Genomic DNA, 19,885 nt, shown 5'->3' on the forward strand with positions numbered 1-19,885 from the left:
AACCTCTAACTTTCTCGGCGCGAGACCCGCCATCGACGTCAGAGGGAGAGCCGTTGCTGCTCGCGCTCACAAGAGTTAGAGGTATGGTGGGGACAGGGCAGAATTAACCAATAGGCCAAGTAGGCACGTGCCTAGGGCCCGAATTGCTCAGAGGGGCCCGATGAAGGAGGGCATCAACATTGTTTTTTTCCAAGCATCGATCGGTAACATGGGCCCCCCCCCCAATTGGCAATGCAGGCCCCACCCTGATTGGCAACGCAGGCCCCCCCCCATCGACGGAAAGTAAGACAAGCAACGCGGGTAAGAAAGGCAATGGGAACTGTAATTGTGCAAGCGGTGCTGCTTGCCCAAAGCTTCCCTCTGACGCAGCTTCCTGTTTCCGCCTGGGCGCATGGTGGGGCGGGGCAGAGGGGCCCAGTGTACTTGTGTGCCTAGGGGCTCTCGACAAATTAATCCTGCCCTGGGTGAGGATTAAATGAAGTGCTGCTCTTTGGGACCCTGGGCAAGTCACTTCACCCTCCGGTGCCCACCACTTTGAATTTCGGCTTTAAAATGCCAAGAAGGCAGTCTATAAAGGTTCATAGTCAAATGCGTGCAAGGCATCAGCGCGCGGACAAACGGGTGCAAGGCAAGTGAGCGCAAAGACAACTGAGCGCAAGACAATTCCGCGCAAATCATTTTCAGTAACAAGCACGAGTGGGACAACGTGACTAATATTCAAAAAGCAAAAGAGATAAGGGAACCAGACTGATAACGTGGTGACGTGATCACGTGTTAATGTGCTGAATGTGCGCATGCCCTTCGTTCGCCACAGGTGCGCTGAATTATCCTTGCGCTCAATTGTCTTGCGCACTATTGTCTTTGCGCTGATTTGTCTTTGTGTTTTTGTCCGTGCGCTGTTGTCTTGCGTGCGTTTGACCTGTCACCGTCTACACTCAAAAGTCAATATTCCCTTCTTTTTATTTAACATTTTTTTATTAATTTTTTTTTTCATATAACAACAAGTGTATCATAAAAATTCATACAATTACCTTAAGTATACACTTGATATCTCCATAACATATTGTACACACAACATATCTTATATAATCCTTACTACAATTTTAGACATCATATAAAATTTAATAATTTTATCAACTATTATTCAATTATGAATTCCTTTCCCTCCCCTTATTTTGTTAGTTGCACACAATATAACAACTATTATGATAATTTATTTATATTTTATGATAAACATTCCCTTCTTGTATTAAATGTCTCCACTGTGCAGCTCCCTCATGATTAGAAAGGAATTGGGGGCGGAGCCGAGAAGGCTGCTGTCGTAACAAGAGAGAGGGCGGAGCTTCACCACGAAGGCTGAGAGACTCTCTTTTCTTCTGGCTCTGCCCCTGTTAGTGATGATTGGTCAGAATGGTCCATGGGGCGGGAAGAGGAGTAGTGATTGGTCAGAATTTTCCTGGGTGAGAGAAGAGGAGGAGTTTGAGCTTTGTCCTAGCTGCCAGGGAAAGCAAGTCCGCGAGGGCCGAAAGAGATTTGGAGACGTCACAAGGGAGAGGGCGGAGCTTCACCACGAAGGCTTTTCTGCTGGCTCTGCCCCCTGTTAGTGCTGATTGGTTAGAATAGTCCATGGGGCGGGAAGAGAAGTAGAAGGATCCGCCCCCTAGCACGGATAAGGGAGTAAGGCGGAGGAGTTTGAGCTTTGTCCTAGCTCAGGAGCCAGCGCTGCCAGGGAAGGGGAGGGCCGAAAGAGATTTGGAGACGTCACAGGGGAGAGGGCGGAGCTTCACCTCGAGGGCTGAGAGACGCTCTTTTCTTCTGGCTCTGCCCCTGTTAGTGATGATTGGTCAGAATGGTCCATGGGGCGGGAAGAGGAGTAGTGATTGGTCAGAATTTTCCTGGGTGAGAGAAGAGGAGGAGTTTGAGCTTTGTCCTAGCTGCCAGGGAAAGCAAGTCTGCGAAGGGAGGGGGAGGGCCGAAAGAGATTTGGAGACGTCACAAGGGAGAGGGTGGAGCTTCACCACGAGCTTCACCACGACGCTCTTTTCTGCTGGCTCTGCCCCTGTTAGTGCTGATTGGTCAGAATGGTCCCTGGGCGGGAAGAGGAGGAGGCGGAGACTCTGCAGCCGCGGTGCGTTGTCTAGCTAGGAAATGCGGTCAGTGGCGGCCCGCCCCCTTTGTGACGTCATCGGTATGGGGCCGGAAGGAAACGGAGTCGTCCATCTTCTGAACTTCTGCTTTTCTTTCTCTCCCCCCCATCGCAAGAACCAACCTGGTCTAGAGGAAAAGCCCCAAATGTCCAAATGGCTGCAGGAGCTTCTGCTCAGGTAGGAGCTCCCCCTCCCCCACTTTTCCTGTCAGGGATGGGGGAGGGGACTTGGAATGCCACCACCACACTCCAAGGGGGCAATGGAGGATTAAGGGACCACCAGGTCTACAATAATGGCTGAAGGGGAAAAGGGAGAAGAAAGAAAGAGAGAAGGGAAGAAGAAAAGAGAGGATGGCTGAATTTGTCAATGCTTTTGTCCTCCCTTCAAAGGGGCCACTCCTCACCTGCATTCTCCCTTCATTCTCAACCCAGTAGGTTATTACATTTGACTTCCTAAGTTCCACTATAGGTCACTTGGCGACACTTCCACGTGTCTCCTCTTGCAGTTGCACACTAAGTAACATACAGGCACCAGGTCTACAATGATGGTGATGCAGAAGGCGCTGAGGGTGTTCCTGGTTTGTCTTTCAGATGCAGCTGAAGTTTGAGGACGTGGCTGTCTCTTTCTCCCAGGAGGAGTGGGAATATTTAGATGAAGGGCAGAAGGAGCTTTACAGGGAGGTGATGAAGGAGAATTATGAGACTCTGATCTCCCTAGGTAAGGACTAAAATAGTCAACTAATACGAGACATTTTTCTGCTCTTCCTTTGCTCCAGAAACTTCCAAGTGTGATCTGGATCTCTCTGTTCTAACCTCTATCTTAAGCTGACAGCGTGAGGGCTCATAAGATTATCATGTGTGTCCTACAAGTTTTTTCTCTTTGAAATCAGAGACAGATTATTCTCTGTTTCTTGAAGAAGAGCTAAAATGCAGGGTCAGAGTAGCCCAAATGGTCAAAATCTGGCTGCAGAAGATTACATTGTACCTGGAAGCGGTCTTTGAGTCCAGCGCAAAGTAAGGTATTGTGGTCATCGATCTCAGCTCAGCTTATAGCATTGAATGACACTGTGAACTGCTCCAAAATTGTCTCCAGGATCACCATGTGATAAGAGTAATACAATAAATCCTCACCAACCTCTGTTTCTATGAAGTAGAGGGAAAAATTGTGTCCCCCGCCCTCCCCAGGATCAGTCTTGGTTTCTCCTCTTTTCAGCCTTTACCTTGCTTTTCTTTCACACATCTTGGAACAAAGCTTCTGAATACTAATAATTTGGCTCCTGCATAAGCGCAGCTCTTGAAAGAATTTACAATATTCTCTAGAGAGAAACATCGAGAGGATTATCTGGTCACCTGTGATAGGACCAAAATATAATATGAGCTTAGAGAGCAGTATAATTAATGGCAGCATGGCATGCTCTGCAAAGCCAAAATACTGAACTCATTTAGGGCTCCTTTTACAAAGATGCGTTAGGGCCTTAACACGCGAAATAACGTGCTAGCCGCTACCGCCTCCTCTTGATCAGGCGGTAGTTTTTTGGGTAGCGCACACAAATCCGGTGCGTACCTTTGTAAAAGGAGCCCTTAGTATTGAATATCAGACACATACAGGAAGAAACCTCAAATATAATCGTGTTGGAGCACTACTTGCTCAAATACAAGTTCAAATACAGTGGAACCTTGGTTTACGAGCATAATTCGTTCCAGAAGCATGCTCGTAAACCAAATTGCTCGTATATCAAAGCAAGTTTCCCCATAGAAAGTAAGGGAAACTCGCTTTGATTGGTTCTGCCTCCTCCCCCCCCCCCCGAGGCTATCGGCGTTGCTCCATTCAAGTTTCAAGTTTATTTAGATTTAATGGTTCGCCTAATAAATTCTAAGCGAATTACATAACAGTTTAATAGGGATAAAACAATTAAATAAAAAGTAAAAAAATTAAAAGAAAAAACAAAAAGAGACAGGGTTAATACAGACTAACAGTTTGGACAAGACTGGAATAATGGGAAAGAACATAAGGGAATGAAAGTTACAAATTTGTTGGATTCCCAATGGGAAGAGAAGAAGATAGTAAAGGATGGGAAAAAACACTAAGGATGGGGTTTTAAAAAAGTAAAAACTTTTCTCTTTTATTATTTTAAATTGTCCAGGAAAAAGTTCCTTTTTAAAGATTGAAAGAGGCTTTGAAGAGAAATGTTTTTAAGTTAGTTTTAAATAAAGGGAGGTCTTTGATATTTCTAATATATAAAGGGAGAGTATTCCAAATTAGTGGAGCTTTGACTGAAAATATATTCCCCCCCCCTTGAGGCCACCGACGCTGCTCCATACCCCTCCCCGCGATCCGGCATCCCCCCTGCGAACCGGCATATGCCAATAGGAAATGACTGCTGTGAGTTCCCGTAGTTTCTCGAGACTACGACGGGAGCTCACGGCAGCCATTTCCTATTGGCAATCTACACGGGGCAGGAGTGTAGGAAGATCGCTCCTGCCCCGAAAGCCCGCTAGACCACCAGGTAAAGCCGGGATGCCGGGGGGAAGGCAAAATTATGGGGGTGGGGGTTTCCCCCTCCCCCCAAAAAAAATTGCGATTATGTGAAATCGCGAATGCCGAAACTGCGAATGGGGAGGGGGAAGTGTATGAGCTGATTTGAATAATATCAAGACTGCTGTAAAAAGATTGTACTTAGCTTTTACCCGACAGACGGGAGCCCAGTTGTTTCGCCAATGCTTGCTTCGTCAGGGGTTGAAAAATGCTTAAGCAGTCGTGTATTCACATAGTGTTATTCAGCTACATGTACCCGAACCTTTAAGAAATATCAGATAGAAAATTTTTTCATTTTTATATGGGACTCCTCTCTAACACTACAACGGATTTTCAAAGACATAATTTATTGTCTAAATAATCTGCTCTTAATTTTTACATTAAATCTGCCGCCATTTTGGACAAAAAATTGTAAGCCCACTGTGACGGAAGGCATAAGAAAATACGGCAGTCAATTGGTAAATAAAAAACTTAAGGGGATTTAAATGTAAAATTTAAGAGCACCAGGAAATTCTTTTTCACTGAGAGAGTGGTTGACCGCTGGAATAATCTTCCACTTCAGGTCACTGAGGCCAGCAGCGTGCCTGATTTTAAGGCCAAATGGGATAGATACGTGGGATCTATTCACTGAGTTAGGTGGGGAAGGGTCATTGCGGTGGGCAGACTGGATGGGCCGTGGCCCTTATCTGCCGTCTATTTCTATGTTTCTATGATTATTTATGTCTGTGAAAATCCGGCTGGGCTCCCATCCGTCAGGTGAAAGCTAAGTACAGACTTTTTACAGCAGTCTTGATATTATTCAAATTAGCTCATATTTTTAAAACATAAGGTGGAGGGTGTTTGAAACACACTGTCGGATCTCCATGATCCGACATGATCCAGATAACTGGATTTTTGTTTAACTTGTCTCAGCATTTGATGGTATAGGAAGAAACTTCAAACAGATTACTGTTTGGCATCTACTATGTTACTATGATGGCAGATAAAGGCCAAATGGCCCATCCAGTCTGCCCGTTCTCAGCATCCACTATCTCCTCCTCTTTCACGATTTTTTTTTTTGTCTGTTTGATTTATTGTGTATGTCTCTTGTATAGAAATAAATAAATATCTGACCCTTCCCCTGGAATTGGTTGGTGTTGAACCATGTCATTCCTCTTTCCTTCTTTTGACTCCACTCCATGCTCTCTGAGGAAGGGACCACCTTGAGCACAACTGAGGTTCAGGGAAAGTTTATTGTGGAAATCACAACATTGCAAGAGATTTAACGAAGGCAACTTCTGGTTTTACTGTAGGCAAACAGCTAACTTGGCTACCAAGCATATTTCTTAGAAAGAGAATATATTTCTACCACTATGTCACTCAGAATGATATCGGCATTAAGCAAAATAGATTCCTATCGAACCCCAGAGTCAAGAATAAATATAAGTGAATCACAGCTTTACGCATTCTTTTGGAGATGGCTCTTATGGAGGTGAGTAGGCAGGAGCTGGTCGTGTCTTAGTTAGGCTCTCCCTACCTGCTTATATGTTTTGTAAACATTTGTAGAGCAGGTTTTTCACTGGCATCGAAAAATCACATCCAAAGGGGCCATTTGAAGCTCTAACGGTATGTCAAGCTGTATGTGCTGAACACTGCCTTGGGTGAATCTCTTAATAAAGGAAGTTAATACATCCCAATAAATAAATAAAATTCATCATAGCTGATCCTTTGAACCTGCTGCATATTTTTCTGTGAATAAAAGGGAAATATAACTGAGTTTTCATGTTTATTCCTGGAAACAGGCTCTGTAAGGATAAATCCTGATCTGTTATCGTGGATTAAACAAGATGGAGAGCCAAATATCCAGGATCCCCAGGAGTCAGGAGAGAGAGAAGTTAGACGTTCAGACACGGGTGAGTAACAAATACGCTACAGATGATGTGGGGTTTAGTAATAATAACTCTATACAGAATAAGAGGAGGTATTTCAGAGTATATGACTGTATATTATGTATGTTAATCTGTAACCTGTTGTGAGTTCATTGGGGATAGCAGGATAGAAAACGAAGAAGTAAATAGAGCTGGATAATTGTAATTTTATACAGAATACAGATGAGTAATAATAACTACTAGACAGAGTACAGCAGAAGAAAAGAAGTTACTTATCTGTATGGACAGCAGTGTATAAGCCTCTCGAGTGGGCGACGTCATCTGAGGCAGTCCAGCGTAGTGAAACGTTTGTAGAGCTTTCGTGAGCTGCAGACCTTGAATCTCTAATTCTTCCCATTCTGCGCTTAATAGAGAAGCAGCTCCCAAGGAAAGTGAGTGGAGATTGTGAGAAATTCTATTCTGCACAATATATATTACGGGATACGTGAAAAAGCTACAGGGTCTCTACTTTTCAGCTATTATCGTGTGGAGGGACCCAGGGTCCAGTGTCGTCTCCTCTTGTTATTTAACCTTTTCCTAAGCCCTCTAGCTCTTCTCACCCAAGAACTTGGGATCTCGGCACACTTCTTTGTGGTTGATATTCAGTTAGTATCCAGCTAGACTTGTCATCATTTAATCTGGGTTTATAGAGAGATGCTGTTTGGTTTGAGAGTCACCGTCTGAAAACTGATAAATTATGTCTCCCTGATCTGCACCTCAGTTATTGCAACATTATCTGACCATAAAGATTGAAACATAGAAACATGATGACAGATAAAGGCCAAATGGCCCATCCAGTCTGCCCATCCGCAGTAATCATTATCTCTTCCTCTCTCTAAGACAGTGTCTGGCAAACTTTTTCAAGCTGGAGCACACTAAACTTAGTGTCCCCGAAATGAGACACCCGGAACTACGCTGGCGTCGGCGTGATGATGTCACGCACGTGCATGACATCAGTGCACCAATGTCAGCGCATGCACAAAGGCCTTTCAAATGGGCCTTGCACCGAGAGAAGAACCTGCGCTGAGAGAAGGGCCGGCAGAGAGAAGAGGTGCCGGTGTCGGGAGATTGCTTACAGGACGCACCTCTCTTCGCAAAGGGCGCATCCTGAAGACAGTCAGCTGGTGCCGGCACCTCTCCTCTTCCCCAGTGTGCTGTGGCACACCTGAAATCTCAGGAGGTACACAGTTTGCGATACACTGCTCTAAGAGATCCCATGTGACTATCCCAGGCTGGAGTCTCCTCCCTCTGGTATTTTGAGAATTACATTAGATCTTAAATTAACTTGTCAGTTCCATATTTCAAATCTGATCAATTACTCCTGGCGGAATTCTACGCTACCTCGCAATGCAGAATTTGCACAGAATTCCTCAGGGACGCTTAATTACCTGACGTTGGCACAGAATTTGTTATCGGGCCATACTGGTACGAACTTCGAGCAGCCTGCGTGGACTCTGTAAGCTTCCCTCTACTGCGGTCCCACCCTCAATGATGTCACGTCCTCTTTCTTTGGCGGGACCACGATAGAGGAAAGCCTGCAGAGCCGGCGCCAGGCTGCTATTTTAGTGGAATCCGCGTCTATGAGGTAGTGGACAATGGGGAGAGAGTGAGAGATGTTGGCTGGTGGGAGGGGGGGTGGCAGGTGTGAAAGAGATGCTTGCTGGGAGGCAGGTTGAGAGAAGGTGAAAAATGCTGGCTGGGGAGAGAGGTATTGGCTGAGGGGAGTTAAGGGGAGATAGCATGAGATGTTGACTGTGGGTGTTCAGGGGTAGAGATAGAGATTCTGGCTTCAGACGGGATAGGGATGAGTGAGAGATGCAGATATAAGCAGAGAGAGGCTGGCTGAGGGGTGGAAGATCCTGCATAACAAGAGGTACAGAAACATAGAGAAGACCTCCCTGTGGATTACAGGACCGGAGGCAACATGGATTCACTAGAGGTAGGTCTTGTCAGACAAATCTGATCAATTTCTTTGACTGAGTAACCAGAGAATTGGATAGAGGATGTGCGTTAGATGTGGTGTATTTAGATTTTAGCAAAGCCTTTGGCAGTGATCCACACAGATGTCTAATAAATAAACTGAGTGCCCTCTGGATGGATCCCAAAGTGACGGGCTGGGTCAAGAACTAGTTGAGTGACAGAGGGTAGTGATCAATGGAGATCGCTCTGCGGAAAGGGATGTTACCAGTGGTGTGCCTCAAGGTTCTGTTCTCGGGCCTGTTCTTTTTATAAATGATATTGCTGAAGGGTTGTTGGGTAAGATTTGCCTCTTTGCGGATAATACTAAAATCTGCAATAGTTTAGACACGCCGTTAAGATCTGCAATAGTTAAGATCATCCTCGTCAAATCTGCTTTCAGTCCCATCGTTAAGAATAATCGGCACTAGACGAAATGATATGTTCTCAGTGGTGGCCCCTTCATTGTGGAACTCTCTTCCAAATTTTATTAAAAATGAAAAAGATCTTATCTCTTTTAAAAAATTTCTAAAAACTTATTTATTTCAAGACGCATTTGATTTATGATATGACCTATTCTAGATTTTTTATATCCTTCTAATAATTATCAAAATTTTCTTCTCGCCTCACCCCATTTATACCTAATGTATTTTCCGTTTTATGTAAATTTTAACAAACAATGTAATTGTAACTTTCCCCCTCCTTCCTACTTATTCATGTTTCTCCAAATTGTTTTGTCAATTGTCTAACTCATATAAACTATATGTATTACCACAATCTGTTGGTTTTTAAATTGTACATCGCTTAGATATTGTAATAAGCGATACATCAAATGTAAATAAACTTGAAACTTGAAACTTGAATAACATGAAGAAAGACCTGGCGAAGCTTGAAGAATGGTCTGAAATTTGGCAGCTAAAATTTAATGCTAAGAAATGCAAGGTCATGCATTTGGGCTGCAAAAACCCGAGGGAACGGTACAGATTAGGGAGTGAAACGTTTAGGTGCAAGACAGAAGAGCGGGACTTGGGTGGGATTGTATGTGATGATCTTAAGGTGACGGCGAAAGCTAGAAGGATGCTAGGTTGCATAGGGAGAAGTATGACCAGTAGGAAAAAGGAGGGATTGATGCCCCTGTATAAGACTTTGAGACCTCATTTAGAAGATTGTGTACAATTCTGGAGGCCGCACCTTCAAAAAGATATAAAAAGGATGGAGTCGGTCCAGAGGAAGGCTACTAAAATGGTATGTGGTCTTCATCATAAGGTGTAGGGGGACAGACTTAAAGATTTCAATCTGGAGTAAAGGTGGGAGAGGGGAGATATGAGAGAGACGTTTAAACCACACTGAGTGGACCATCTGATGATATTCCCTGGCACTTAACCAGCCAAGGCTGCGGAATTTGTTTGTTTATTCATTGTACTTGACGAATCGCCCAATTTTGGACCAGCCAAATCTAGATGATTTCCAAAATAATCAATACAAAATTCAGAAAGTTAGAAAATAACTCCATAAATTACATAACAGAAAAAGTTCAGACATACTGGAAGAAAGATAGGACATAGGCCTAGATTCATTAAACCTCCAAACCGTATGTGATCCGTTTCCGTTTGCGTGCCGGCCGACGAATTCAGTAAAGGGCTGCATGCAAATGGGGACAATCGTTAACATGCCCCCTACCCCCGCTCATTCGCACACCCTGACAGTAGTGACAGGAGAAGTAGTCTTCTGTCACTGCTCTCAGGGCTCAGCCCAGCCCAGATCTCTCTTGCCTGCTCCCTGCCGCCATTCCCTGCAGTGCAAGCCCGTGGTTTTAAAGCGGGTCTGCACTGCGGGGAACGGCGGCAGAGAGCAGGAGAGTCTGGCGATCAGGGAAGAGAGATCGGGCACCAGCACAACACACCGGCCCTGCCCGGCACCCCCCGCAGGTCCCGATCTCTCCTGCTTGCCCTGCTCTGCTCTGCCCAGATCTCTCTTGCCTGCTCCTGGACTCTCCTGCTCTCTATCGCCGTTCCCTGCAGTGCAAGCCCGTGGTTTTAAAGCGGGTCTGCACTGCGGGGAACGGCGGCAGAGAGCAGGAGAGTCTGGCGATCAGGGAAGAGAGATCGGGCACCGGCACAACACACCGGCCCTGCCCGGCACCCCCCGCAGGTCCCGATCTCTCCTGCCTGCCCTGCTCTGCTCTGCCCAGATCTCTCTTGCCTGCTCCTGGACTCTCCTGCTCTCTACTGCCGTTCCCTGCAGTGCAAGCCCTTGGTTTTAAAGCATGCCTGTACTGTGGAGAACGGCGGCAGAGAGCAGGAGAGTCTGGCGAGCAGGGAAGAGAGAGCTGCCCGACACCCCTCCCTAGGCCCGATCTCTCCTGCCTGCCCTACTCTGTCCCGATCTCTCTCTCCCTCGCCTCCCTCCCGGCACGGCCCTCGCAGCACCAAAATGTTGGGAGCAGGAGGGGTGCTCAGTCCCTCCTGCTCCTAGTCCTCCCACCCTCCGGCCCACCCCTGGTCGGCCCAGGTGGTTGGGCTCGACCCACCCATCCCGGTACCTTTAAAATAGTTGGGAGCAGTAGGGGTTACCCGGTCCCTCCTGCTCCTTCCAGGCTCTTGTCTTCGGGAGCAGGAGGGGTGCCCGCACCCTCCTGCTCCTACGCCGACGGTCTTCTCTTCGGGAGCAGAAGGAAAGTCCTCCTGCTTCTGCTGCTCCGGCCGTCCACCGTCCAATAGCGGCCTTAAGCCCCACCCCGGCGCATCATCTGATGCACGGGGAGAGGCCTAAGGCCCTGATTGGCTGAGGCGCCTCAGATGCACATGGGGGAGAGGGGGCAATAAATTATTAACAGGTGGTTGAGTGAGAAGAAAATTCCTTCCAAATAAGGAAGAAGTCAACAGATACTGTAGCTCCTTTGCCTGAGTCTTGGATGAAATTACAATTGCCAGTCCCTCTCCTCTTCTAGACTGGTGATTTCGATCAAAGACCGTCCCCAGGAGTTCACCCCAAAGAGCAAGATCTGATTTCAGTTTTATAATCACTCTTTGCGAGGGCTCGAAGTGACATTTTGAATTCTTTGTAATTCTTTCTGAGGCCCGGGCTTGTTTCATCTTTGAGGAGGCACCAGGTGTTCTTTCTTTTCTCTTTCTTCTCTTTTCTTTTCTTATCTCTTTTCTTTCTTCTTTCCATGGGGGCATTTACTTCTGTTTTGGCAGAGAGTCTTTGCGTCTGTTTCAGACCAGGGGGTTTTGGGGTGGGGGTGGTTTGGGTGGGACGGTTGGATTTGATGTCCTGTACCTGATTATTTTCTCCTGTTATTATGGTTTATTTGTTTGTGGGTTTGTCATCGGTTATTTGATAATAAGATATAAACTTTGAAGGAATGATGTTGTATGTAGAGCTTGAAGAAGTGGAGCCTTCAGAGTTATGGCCCTGCGTATTGCAAACTCTTATTTGTGTATGGTATATCTTGCTCTGTAGTTACCTGTTGTACATGTCCATTCCTTCAATAAAAATTGTTTGAACATTATAATCACTCTTTGGCGAGTAAAGATGACATGTTTGGCTCACGTGTCCCACACTCGGGGAAAAGTCCGTTTGGCAGCATTCAAGGGGAGCATTCACTAGTAAATGGTCCATCATACAAGCAGCAGTAGCAGCGCTGATCATCCCAGCACAATCCAGGCAGTGGTGGAGTCAGGTCAGACCCTGAAATTATGCTCGCGTACAGTGGCGACATTCAATGCATTACCCGCATAGCTAACTAGACAAGTAAGACCGCTTAAACACCAGTCCTGTGTCTGGTTGGCTATGTGGCTATTGCATTGAATATAGTAAAATATACAACCTTATTACCAAGCAGAGGACCCGTCACGGTCTGTGTTTCGGATAACACGCCTTCCTCAGGGGTCCATGGTGGCTAAGTATGAGACAAACCGCACAAAAGATATCAAACTCCTTCCCAGAACCGGCAAAAAGCCCACCTCCTCTGGTCAGCCCTGGGGATACAGCTTGCGCCCCCTGCACCGACACTTCAAAAGTCCATCACAAGCAGGAACCTCGAGGAACTCTCTCAATCCTTCCACCCCCACACTTCATGGAAGGATTGAGAGAGTTCCTCAAGGTTCCTGCTCGTGATGGACTTTTGAAGTGTCGGTGCGGGGGGGGGGGGGGTGCGCAAGCTGTATCCCCTGGGCTGACCAGAGGAGGTGGGCTTTTCGCTGGTTCTGGGAAGGAGTTTGATATCTTTTGTGCGGTTTGTCTCATATCTTAGCCACCATGGACCCCTGAGGAAGGCGTGTTATCCGACACACGGACCGTGTCGGGTCCTCTGCTTGGTAATAAGGTTGTATATTTTACTGCATTTAATAAACAACACCTGCATCTTGTACATAATCTGCAGTTTGTTTGTTGTCTTTTGCTTGCTGCTTTCTTCACTGCAGATTACGTTGGACTTGCCTTTTTTGTGCTGCTGCATTGAATATCAGCTGTATCCACACAACTTCCAGCTGTCACCGATGACCCAGATTTTTAATGACACTCTGGGACTAATCTAGTTAGCAGTTGTCAGCTTTATAGAAAATGCTCACTGCCTCCGGCTGAATATTGACCCATAACAGTTCAACAATTAATATAGCAGGAATAAAACTAATTACTTATGAAAGATTTTATCTAAGAATGCACAAAATAATCCAAATGAGAGACACATTCTATCGTGTTTCCCTGAAAATAAGCCCTAGCATGATTTTCAGGGTAGGTCTTAGTATAAGCCCTACCCCCGAAAATAAGCCCTAGTCACCGGCAGCAGCAGCTCCATCCCCCCATCTGAACCGCGAGACAGAAATAAATACCTTATAATAAGTCGGCAGCAATCTAGACAGCCTGCGGCAGAGGAACAGCCCAGGCCGTGAAGTAGCCTGTCTAGATTGCTGCCGACACTGCCAGTTTGTTATAAGGTATTTATTTCTGTCTTGCGTTTTGGATGGGAGGGAGAGATGGGTCGGCCGGGTAGGGGGTGTGGGGGATAGAAAGATGCTACACAGGGGGATGGAAGGAAGGGATAGAAAGATACTGCACAAGGGGATGGATGAGAGGGGAGGAAAGATGCTACACATGTGGGGGAGAGAAAGGAAATAGGAAGAATTGGGGTGGAGGAGAGGAAGGGAGAGATGATCATTGTACATGAAAAAAATAAGACCTACCTGAAAATAAGACCTAGTGCCTTTTATGGGCCCAAAATTAATATAAGACAGTGTCTTATTTTTTGGGGAAACACAGTATATCTTTATATTATAACACTTTTTATCATCAAACAGGTTTAAAATGTCTTCAGAAGATCCATGAGAGTGAGAGGCCATTTACATGTTCAGAATGTGGCAAAAGTTTTAATCACCAATCAAGTTTAAGAAACCATGAGAGGATTCATACTGGAGAGAAACCATATATATGTCCAGAATGTGGCAAAAAATTTAATCGCCAATCAAGTTTAAGAAACCATGAGAGGATTCATACTGGAGAGAAACCATACACCTGTTTAGAATGTGGTAGAACATTTAATCGGCAGTCAAATTTAAAAATACACCAAAGGATTCATAGTGGAGAGAAACCATACACCTGTTTAGAATGTGGTAGAACATTTAATCGGCAGTCAAATTTAAAAATACACCAGAGGATTCATACTGGAGAAAAACCATACATCTGTTCAGAATGTGGTAGAAGCTTTACTAATCATTCAATTTTAAGAAAACACAAGAGGATTCATACTGGAGAGAAACCATACATCTGTCCAGAATGTGATAAAAGATATAGTCATCCCTCAGCTTTAAGAAGGCACAAGAAAATTCATACTGGAGAGAAACCGTATACCTGTCCAGAATGTGGTAAAAGCTTTAGTCATACCTCAGCTTTAAATATTCACAAGAGGATTCATACTGGAGAGAAACCATATACATGCACAGAATGTGGTAAAAGCTTTAATCAGCAATCATACTTAAATCTGCACAAGAGGATTCATACTGGAGAGAAACCATTTACCTGTACAGAATGTGGTAAAAGCTTTAATCAGCAATCATATTTAAATCTGCACAAGAGGATTCATACCGGAGAGAAACCATATATCTGTCCAGAATGTGGGAAAAGATATAGTCAAACCTCAGGTTTAAAAATACACAGGAGGATTCATACCGGAGAGAAACCATATACCTGTCCAGAATGTGGTAAAAGTTTTAGTAATATCTCAGCTTTAAATCTGCACAAGAGGATTCATACTGGAGAGAAACCATATACATGCACAGAATGTGATAAAAGCTTTACTCAGCAATCAGTTTTAAATCTGCACAAGAGGATTCATACTGGAGAGAAACCATATACCTGTCCAGAATGTGGCAGAAGATATAATCATCCTTCAGCTTTAAGAAGGCACAAGAGGATTCATACTGCCGAGAAACCATATACTTGTCCAGAATGTAGTAAAAGCTTTAATCAGCAGTCACATTTAAAAAAACACATGAGGATTCACACTGGAGAGAAACTATATGCTGTGCAGAATGTTGTAAAAGCACAAATGGGCATCACATTTAAAGAGATACATGAAGATTCATAAAGGAGATACAGAAAGAAAGTGCATTTGAGAAAGTTCAAGAGTGGCAGAAGGAATAACTATCAAGCAAAAATTTGTGAGAGAAAATACAGAAAACAAACTAATCTTGAATTGTGTATTAACATTACAGAATAAGTTTAGAGGTTTTAATTGGCATTTCCTGCTCTCTTATATAGCTTTGATATTCTTGACTCTCATCTACAACTTTAAGTGGACGCCTAGACGGTACATTCTTAGACCAGAAGAAGGGATGAGCCTCATAGAAATAGATTATAGACGATGCTCACTGTCCCCGGCTGAATATTGACCTAGAACATTACAGCAATGAATAAAATTTGGAATACAACTAATTATGTATAAAAACTGTGATTATCCATAAGAGAGAGAAAGATTCTTCATCCATTGAGTACTCAAATAAGTTCACATATATCATTCTGAGCGCGCCTGGGAGAACAGTATAGAAAATTAAATGAATTAATGAATAAATAAATAATTATATATCTTATGATCAAGTTTCAAGTTTATTAATTGGCTTGTTGAATCGCTTAATCGGATTTCTAAGCGATGTACAGCAAAATATACATTTTAAGGAAACCAAAACATAACATACACTTAATTAATTATAATATAAACAGAAGGTATGAGGGGGTGAAATACATTTTTCTAGTAAAGAGAGAACATACAAGGAAAATACAAAAGGAAGTAGGAAGACAAGTAAAAGCAAAATAATTCACTAAAATAACTCAATAAAATAAAATTTATAATTAATTTGCAAATGCATCTTTAAACAAAAAGGTTTTTAACTCGCTTTTAAATTTCCCAAACACCTTCTCTTCCCGTAAAAACATGGGAAGCGCATTCCAAGTCTGAGGAGCTGTACATGAGAAGATAAATTGTCTTCTTGTACTAATAATTTTAAGCGAAGGAATTGATAAAAGGTTCCGTTCACTCGATCGTAAAATTCTTTGAATTGAATAGGGGATGAGCAACCTAAATAAAAATGCTGGAGTCTTATTTTCTAATGTTTTAAAGATAATTGTACATAGTTTATGAGTAATTCTATGAGTGACTGGTAGCCAATGAGCCTTTTTAAGGAGTGGTGTCACATGATCGAATTTTTTAGATTTTGTTATTAATTTAATTGAAGCATTTTGAATTATTTGTAGTCGTTTAATTTCTTGAAAAGCAATTCCTGTAAATAGTGAATTGCAATAATCGATTTTAGACATCACCAGAGAGTGAATAAGAATATTAAGTGCTTTGGGACAGAGGAATTTGGAGATAGATCGAATTTTACGCAACCTATAGAAGGTAGTTTTAACAATACTACTAATGTGATCATGATAATTAAGTTTACTATCAAAAATTACTCCTAGAATTTTAGTATTTTTGACTAATTGAAGAGGAACATTTTGAATCAAAATAGGAGCAACTAGAGAAAAACTTTCCTTCCAAGGAAAAAGCATAATATTTGTTTTTTTGATATTGAGGGCCAATCTGTTTTTGTCTAGCCAATGATGAATTTGCTCAAGTTTTCCATTAATTGTCGAGATTTCATTTAAGTTGTTATTGTTTAAGGGGTACAATAACTGTATATCATCAGCATAGGCAAAAACGTGAAATCCTATAGATTGACATAATGTCAATAGTGGTGCCAAAAATATATTAAAAAGTAAAGGAGAAAGTATAGATCCTTGTGGAACTCCATGTGATATTTGTGAAGGTAAAGATGATGTATCATTAAAAATTACTGTAGATGTGCGGTTACTAAAATAAGATGTAAACCAAGCTAGAACATCATCTGTAACCCCAATAGATTGAAGTCTAGCAAGGAGTAATTGGTGATCAATCGTATCAAACGCTGCTGAAAGATCAAGAGATGTTAAAAGCACCGATTGATGATGATCCAAGAAATATTGAATTGAAGTTGTCATACCAATTAGTGAATGTTCTGTACTATGGTGTTGTCTAACGTAACTTCAGAGGATCCATGAGAGTGAGAGGCCATTTACATGCCCAGAATGTGGTAAAAGCTGTAATCATCATTCAAATTTAAAACAGCACAAGAGGATTCATATGTGGAGTACCCTGTTTCCCTGAAAATAAGCCCTAACATGATTTTTAAAGATGCTCCTAATAGAAGTTCTACCCCAAAAATAAGCCCTAGTTAAGTTCGACCCTGAAGCCCCCCCTTCCTGATTCCATCCCTGACATTAGTGCTGCCTGATTTGTTGAAAAAATTGAACTTATTGATTCAGTAACCCCCACTCCTGCTGCTTTGGAGGCCTCAGAGCAGAGGTATGTCAGTCTCATGGTGGGAGGGTTGGTGGGGTTCTGATGCACAGGGGGATGGGAGGGAGGGATAGAAAGATGCTGGACAAGGGGATGGGTGGGGGGAAAGGAAGAGGAAGAATTGGGGTAGAGGAGAGGAAGGGAGAGATAAATCATTGTTGTACATGAGAAAATAAGACATCCATGAAAGTAAGCCCTAGTGCATTTTTTTAGACCGCAAATTAATATGATACTGTCTTATTTGGGGGGAAACATGGTAATTAACCCCAAAGGAAACAATATTCTTGTCCAGAATGTTGTAAAAGATTTTATGTGGAATTGGCTTTAAACAGGGTACAAGAAAATATGTACAGGAGAGTAAAACCATATACCTGATCAGAATGCAGGAAAACCTTTAATCACAAACCACACTTAAAACTGCACAAGATTTTAACACATTGAGCTACATCAGCTTCCAAGTATGTGGGATGTGACTGCCCTGTCATATCATAGCTTACTGACCTGCCTATATATCTGCTTAGGAATGATATCAGAGTCACCACAAAGAGCATTTTTTTAGCTCACCAAGTTAATGCACCTCCTCTATTCTCTCCAGGTCACCGGTTCTAATCCCACCCTCACCTTCAATAATTTTAACAACATCCTAACAGCTCTCATAAGTAGTGGACTTTGCCATTTTTCATCAGCACATTTCCCTTTCCAGACAAACTTATTTTCACCATCCCATGGCTAGGACATCCTAAGCTTTCATGGGAGGAAACTTATCCTCTGACAGAACAAAGCCATTTGTGGCTCACCAAGTTAATGCACCTTGTTGCACTTTGTCCATCTTCTTAAGCTCTGCGGTTCAAATCCCACCCTCACCACTCATTTTAACAGCATCCTAATAGCTCTCATAAGTGGTGGACTTTGCTGTTTTTCATCAGGATTCTGCAGTTTGCAGGCAAAGGTGCATCAGATACATTCATTTGCTATCAACTACAAGCCATTGTGGTAGAAATGTGTTTGTTTTTATGCAATATAGGCACAGGGCAACAGGTATAAGAGTTTACTAAAACTTCAGAGGGATTGGACAGGTGTTGAAGGAAGGTACATGTTTTGAGATGTATCCTAGAGACATTACTATGGTAAATTCAGCTTGGCTTTAGAATTGGTGTGTGTGTGTTGGGGTGGGGGAGGGGGGTTTAGGATGAAAGAACAGGCTACTTTAGACAACTGCGAATTGCTGCAGATCATTTTAAAGCTCAACCCAAATAAGGAATGGCCAAAGAGTTTGAAGGTTTTCTGGTAGAAAAATGAATATATAATATTTACTAACCACATTCAAGACCTGAACCCTTGCCATATGGAAGATAAAAGCAGTGCTTTAAGGCAGGGGTGCCCACACTTTTTGGGCTTGCGAGCTACTTTTAAAATGACCAAGTCAAAATGATCTACCAACAATAAAATTTAAAAAAAACACAACGCACACTGTACGCATAGAAAATGTTAATTATCATTCCTATTCCAGGGTTTTTCAAAGAGGTCAAAGCAGATGACTCTATGCACTATCACCTCAGTAACAACCATACAAAAATAGACAAATATACCCCCCTCCCTTTTTACTAAACCACGATAGCAGTTTTTAGAGCGCAGGGAGCTGCGCTGAATGCCCAGCGCTGCTCTCAACGCTCATAGGCTCCCTGTGCTAAAAAACTCTATTGCGGTTTAGTAAAAGGGGACCTTAGTGTAAAATATAGACAGCAGATATAAATTCAGACACATTTTGATCACTAAATTTAAAATAAAATCATTTTTCCTACCTTGTCTGGTGATTTTATGAGTCTCTGGTTGCACTTTCTTCTGACTGTGCATCCAATCTTTCTTCCCTTCTTTTAGCTTGTATGCTTCCTCTCCTCCAGACCTCGTTCCCTCCTCCAACTTTTCCTTCCTCTCTCCCTGCCCTTTCTTTCTGCCTCCCTTTCTTTTTTTCTGTTTCTCTTCTTTCCTTCTGTCTCCCTGCCTGCCCTTTTTCTTTCTTTCTCCCTGCCCTCCCCCAAGCCACTGCCATCGGGGACCAGGACCCAAACCACCACCAATAACAGGCCCGAAAGCCGACGTCGCCCCAAGCTCTCCCTGCTTCGGCCGACCAGCATTCCTCTCCCCGACGTCAATTCTGCCGTCGGGGAGAGGAAGGCTGATCGGCCCAAGATCGCAATCGACCTATTGGGGGAAATGCTGCCGGGTCCTGCCTTTGCGGAAACAGAAAGTAGGCAGGACCCGGCAGCAAGAAGAGCAAATGCTTCACTAACCTGGCTCCCGCCTTAGCCCATAGCGAACGCTTGCTTCAGGGCTCTCAACATGTGCGTGCCGGCTTCCCTTCTCCCTCCCCCCCCCCTCCGGACATAACTTCCGGTTTCGGAGGGAAGGGAAGGGAAGCCGGCACGCACACATTAGAACCACGGAGCATAAGTTCGCTACGGGCT

The 19,885-nt window shown here is 43.6% G+C and overlaps 1 protein-coding gene and 1 pseudogene across 2 annotated transcripts; one reads left to right on the forward strand and one right to left on the reverse strand.

Annotated features, from left to right (window-relative positions):
- Positions 1 to 19,885, reverse strand: part of LOC117355254 — a 623,529-nt pseudogene that overhangs the window by 79,952 nt on the left and 523,692 nt on the right.
- LOC117355265 (gastrula zinc finger protein XlCGF26.1-like) lies at positions 1,965 to 15,749 on the forward strand. Of its 2 annotated transcripts, none has more exons than XM_033933564.1 (4): positions 1,965 to 2,324; positions 2,738 to 2,864; positions 6,464 to 6,574; positions 13,846 to 15,747. In XM_033933564.1, exons 1-4 carry the CDS (start codon positions 2,301 to 2,303, stop codon positions 15,129 to 15,131), a joined length of 1,548 nt encoding a protein of 515 aa, XP_033789455.1. In that variant the 5' UTR covers positions 1,965 to 2,300; the 3' UTR covers positions 15,132 to 15,747. The 2 variants fall into 2 exon arrangements, with proteins under 2 accessions (XP_033789455.1, XP_033789456.1); XM_033933565.1 differs by lacking the exon at positions 1,965 to 2,324 and adding an exon at positions 2,394 to 2,577 and having other exon boundaries at positions 13,846 to 15,749.

The sequence above is a fragment of the Geotrypetes seraphini genome, chromosome 2, assembly GCF_902459505.1.
Source record: "Geotrypetes seraphini chromosome 2, aGeoSer1.1, whole genome shotgun sequence".
In the NCBI taxonomy this organism is placed as follows: Eukaryota; Metazoa; Chordata; class Amphibia; order Gymnophiona; family Dermophiidae; genus Geotrypetes; species Geotrypetes seraphini.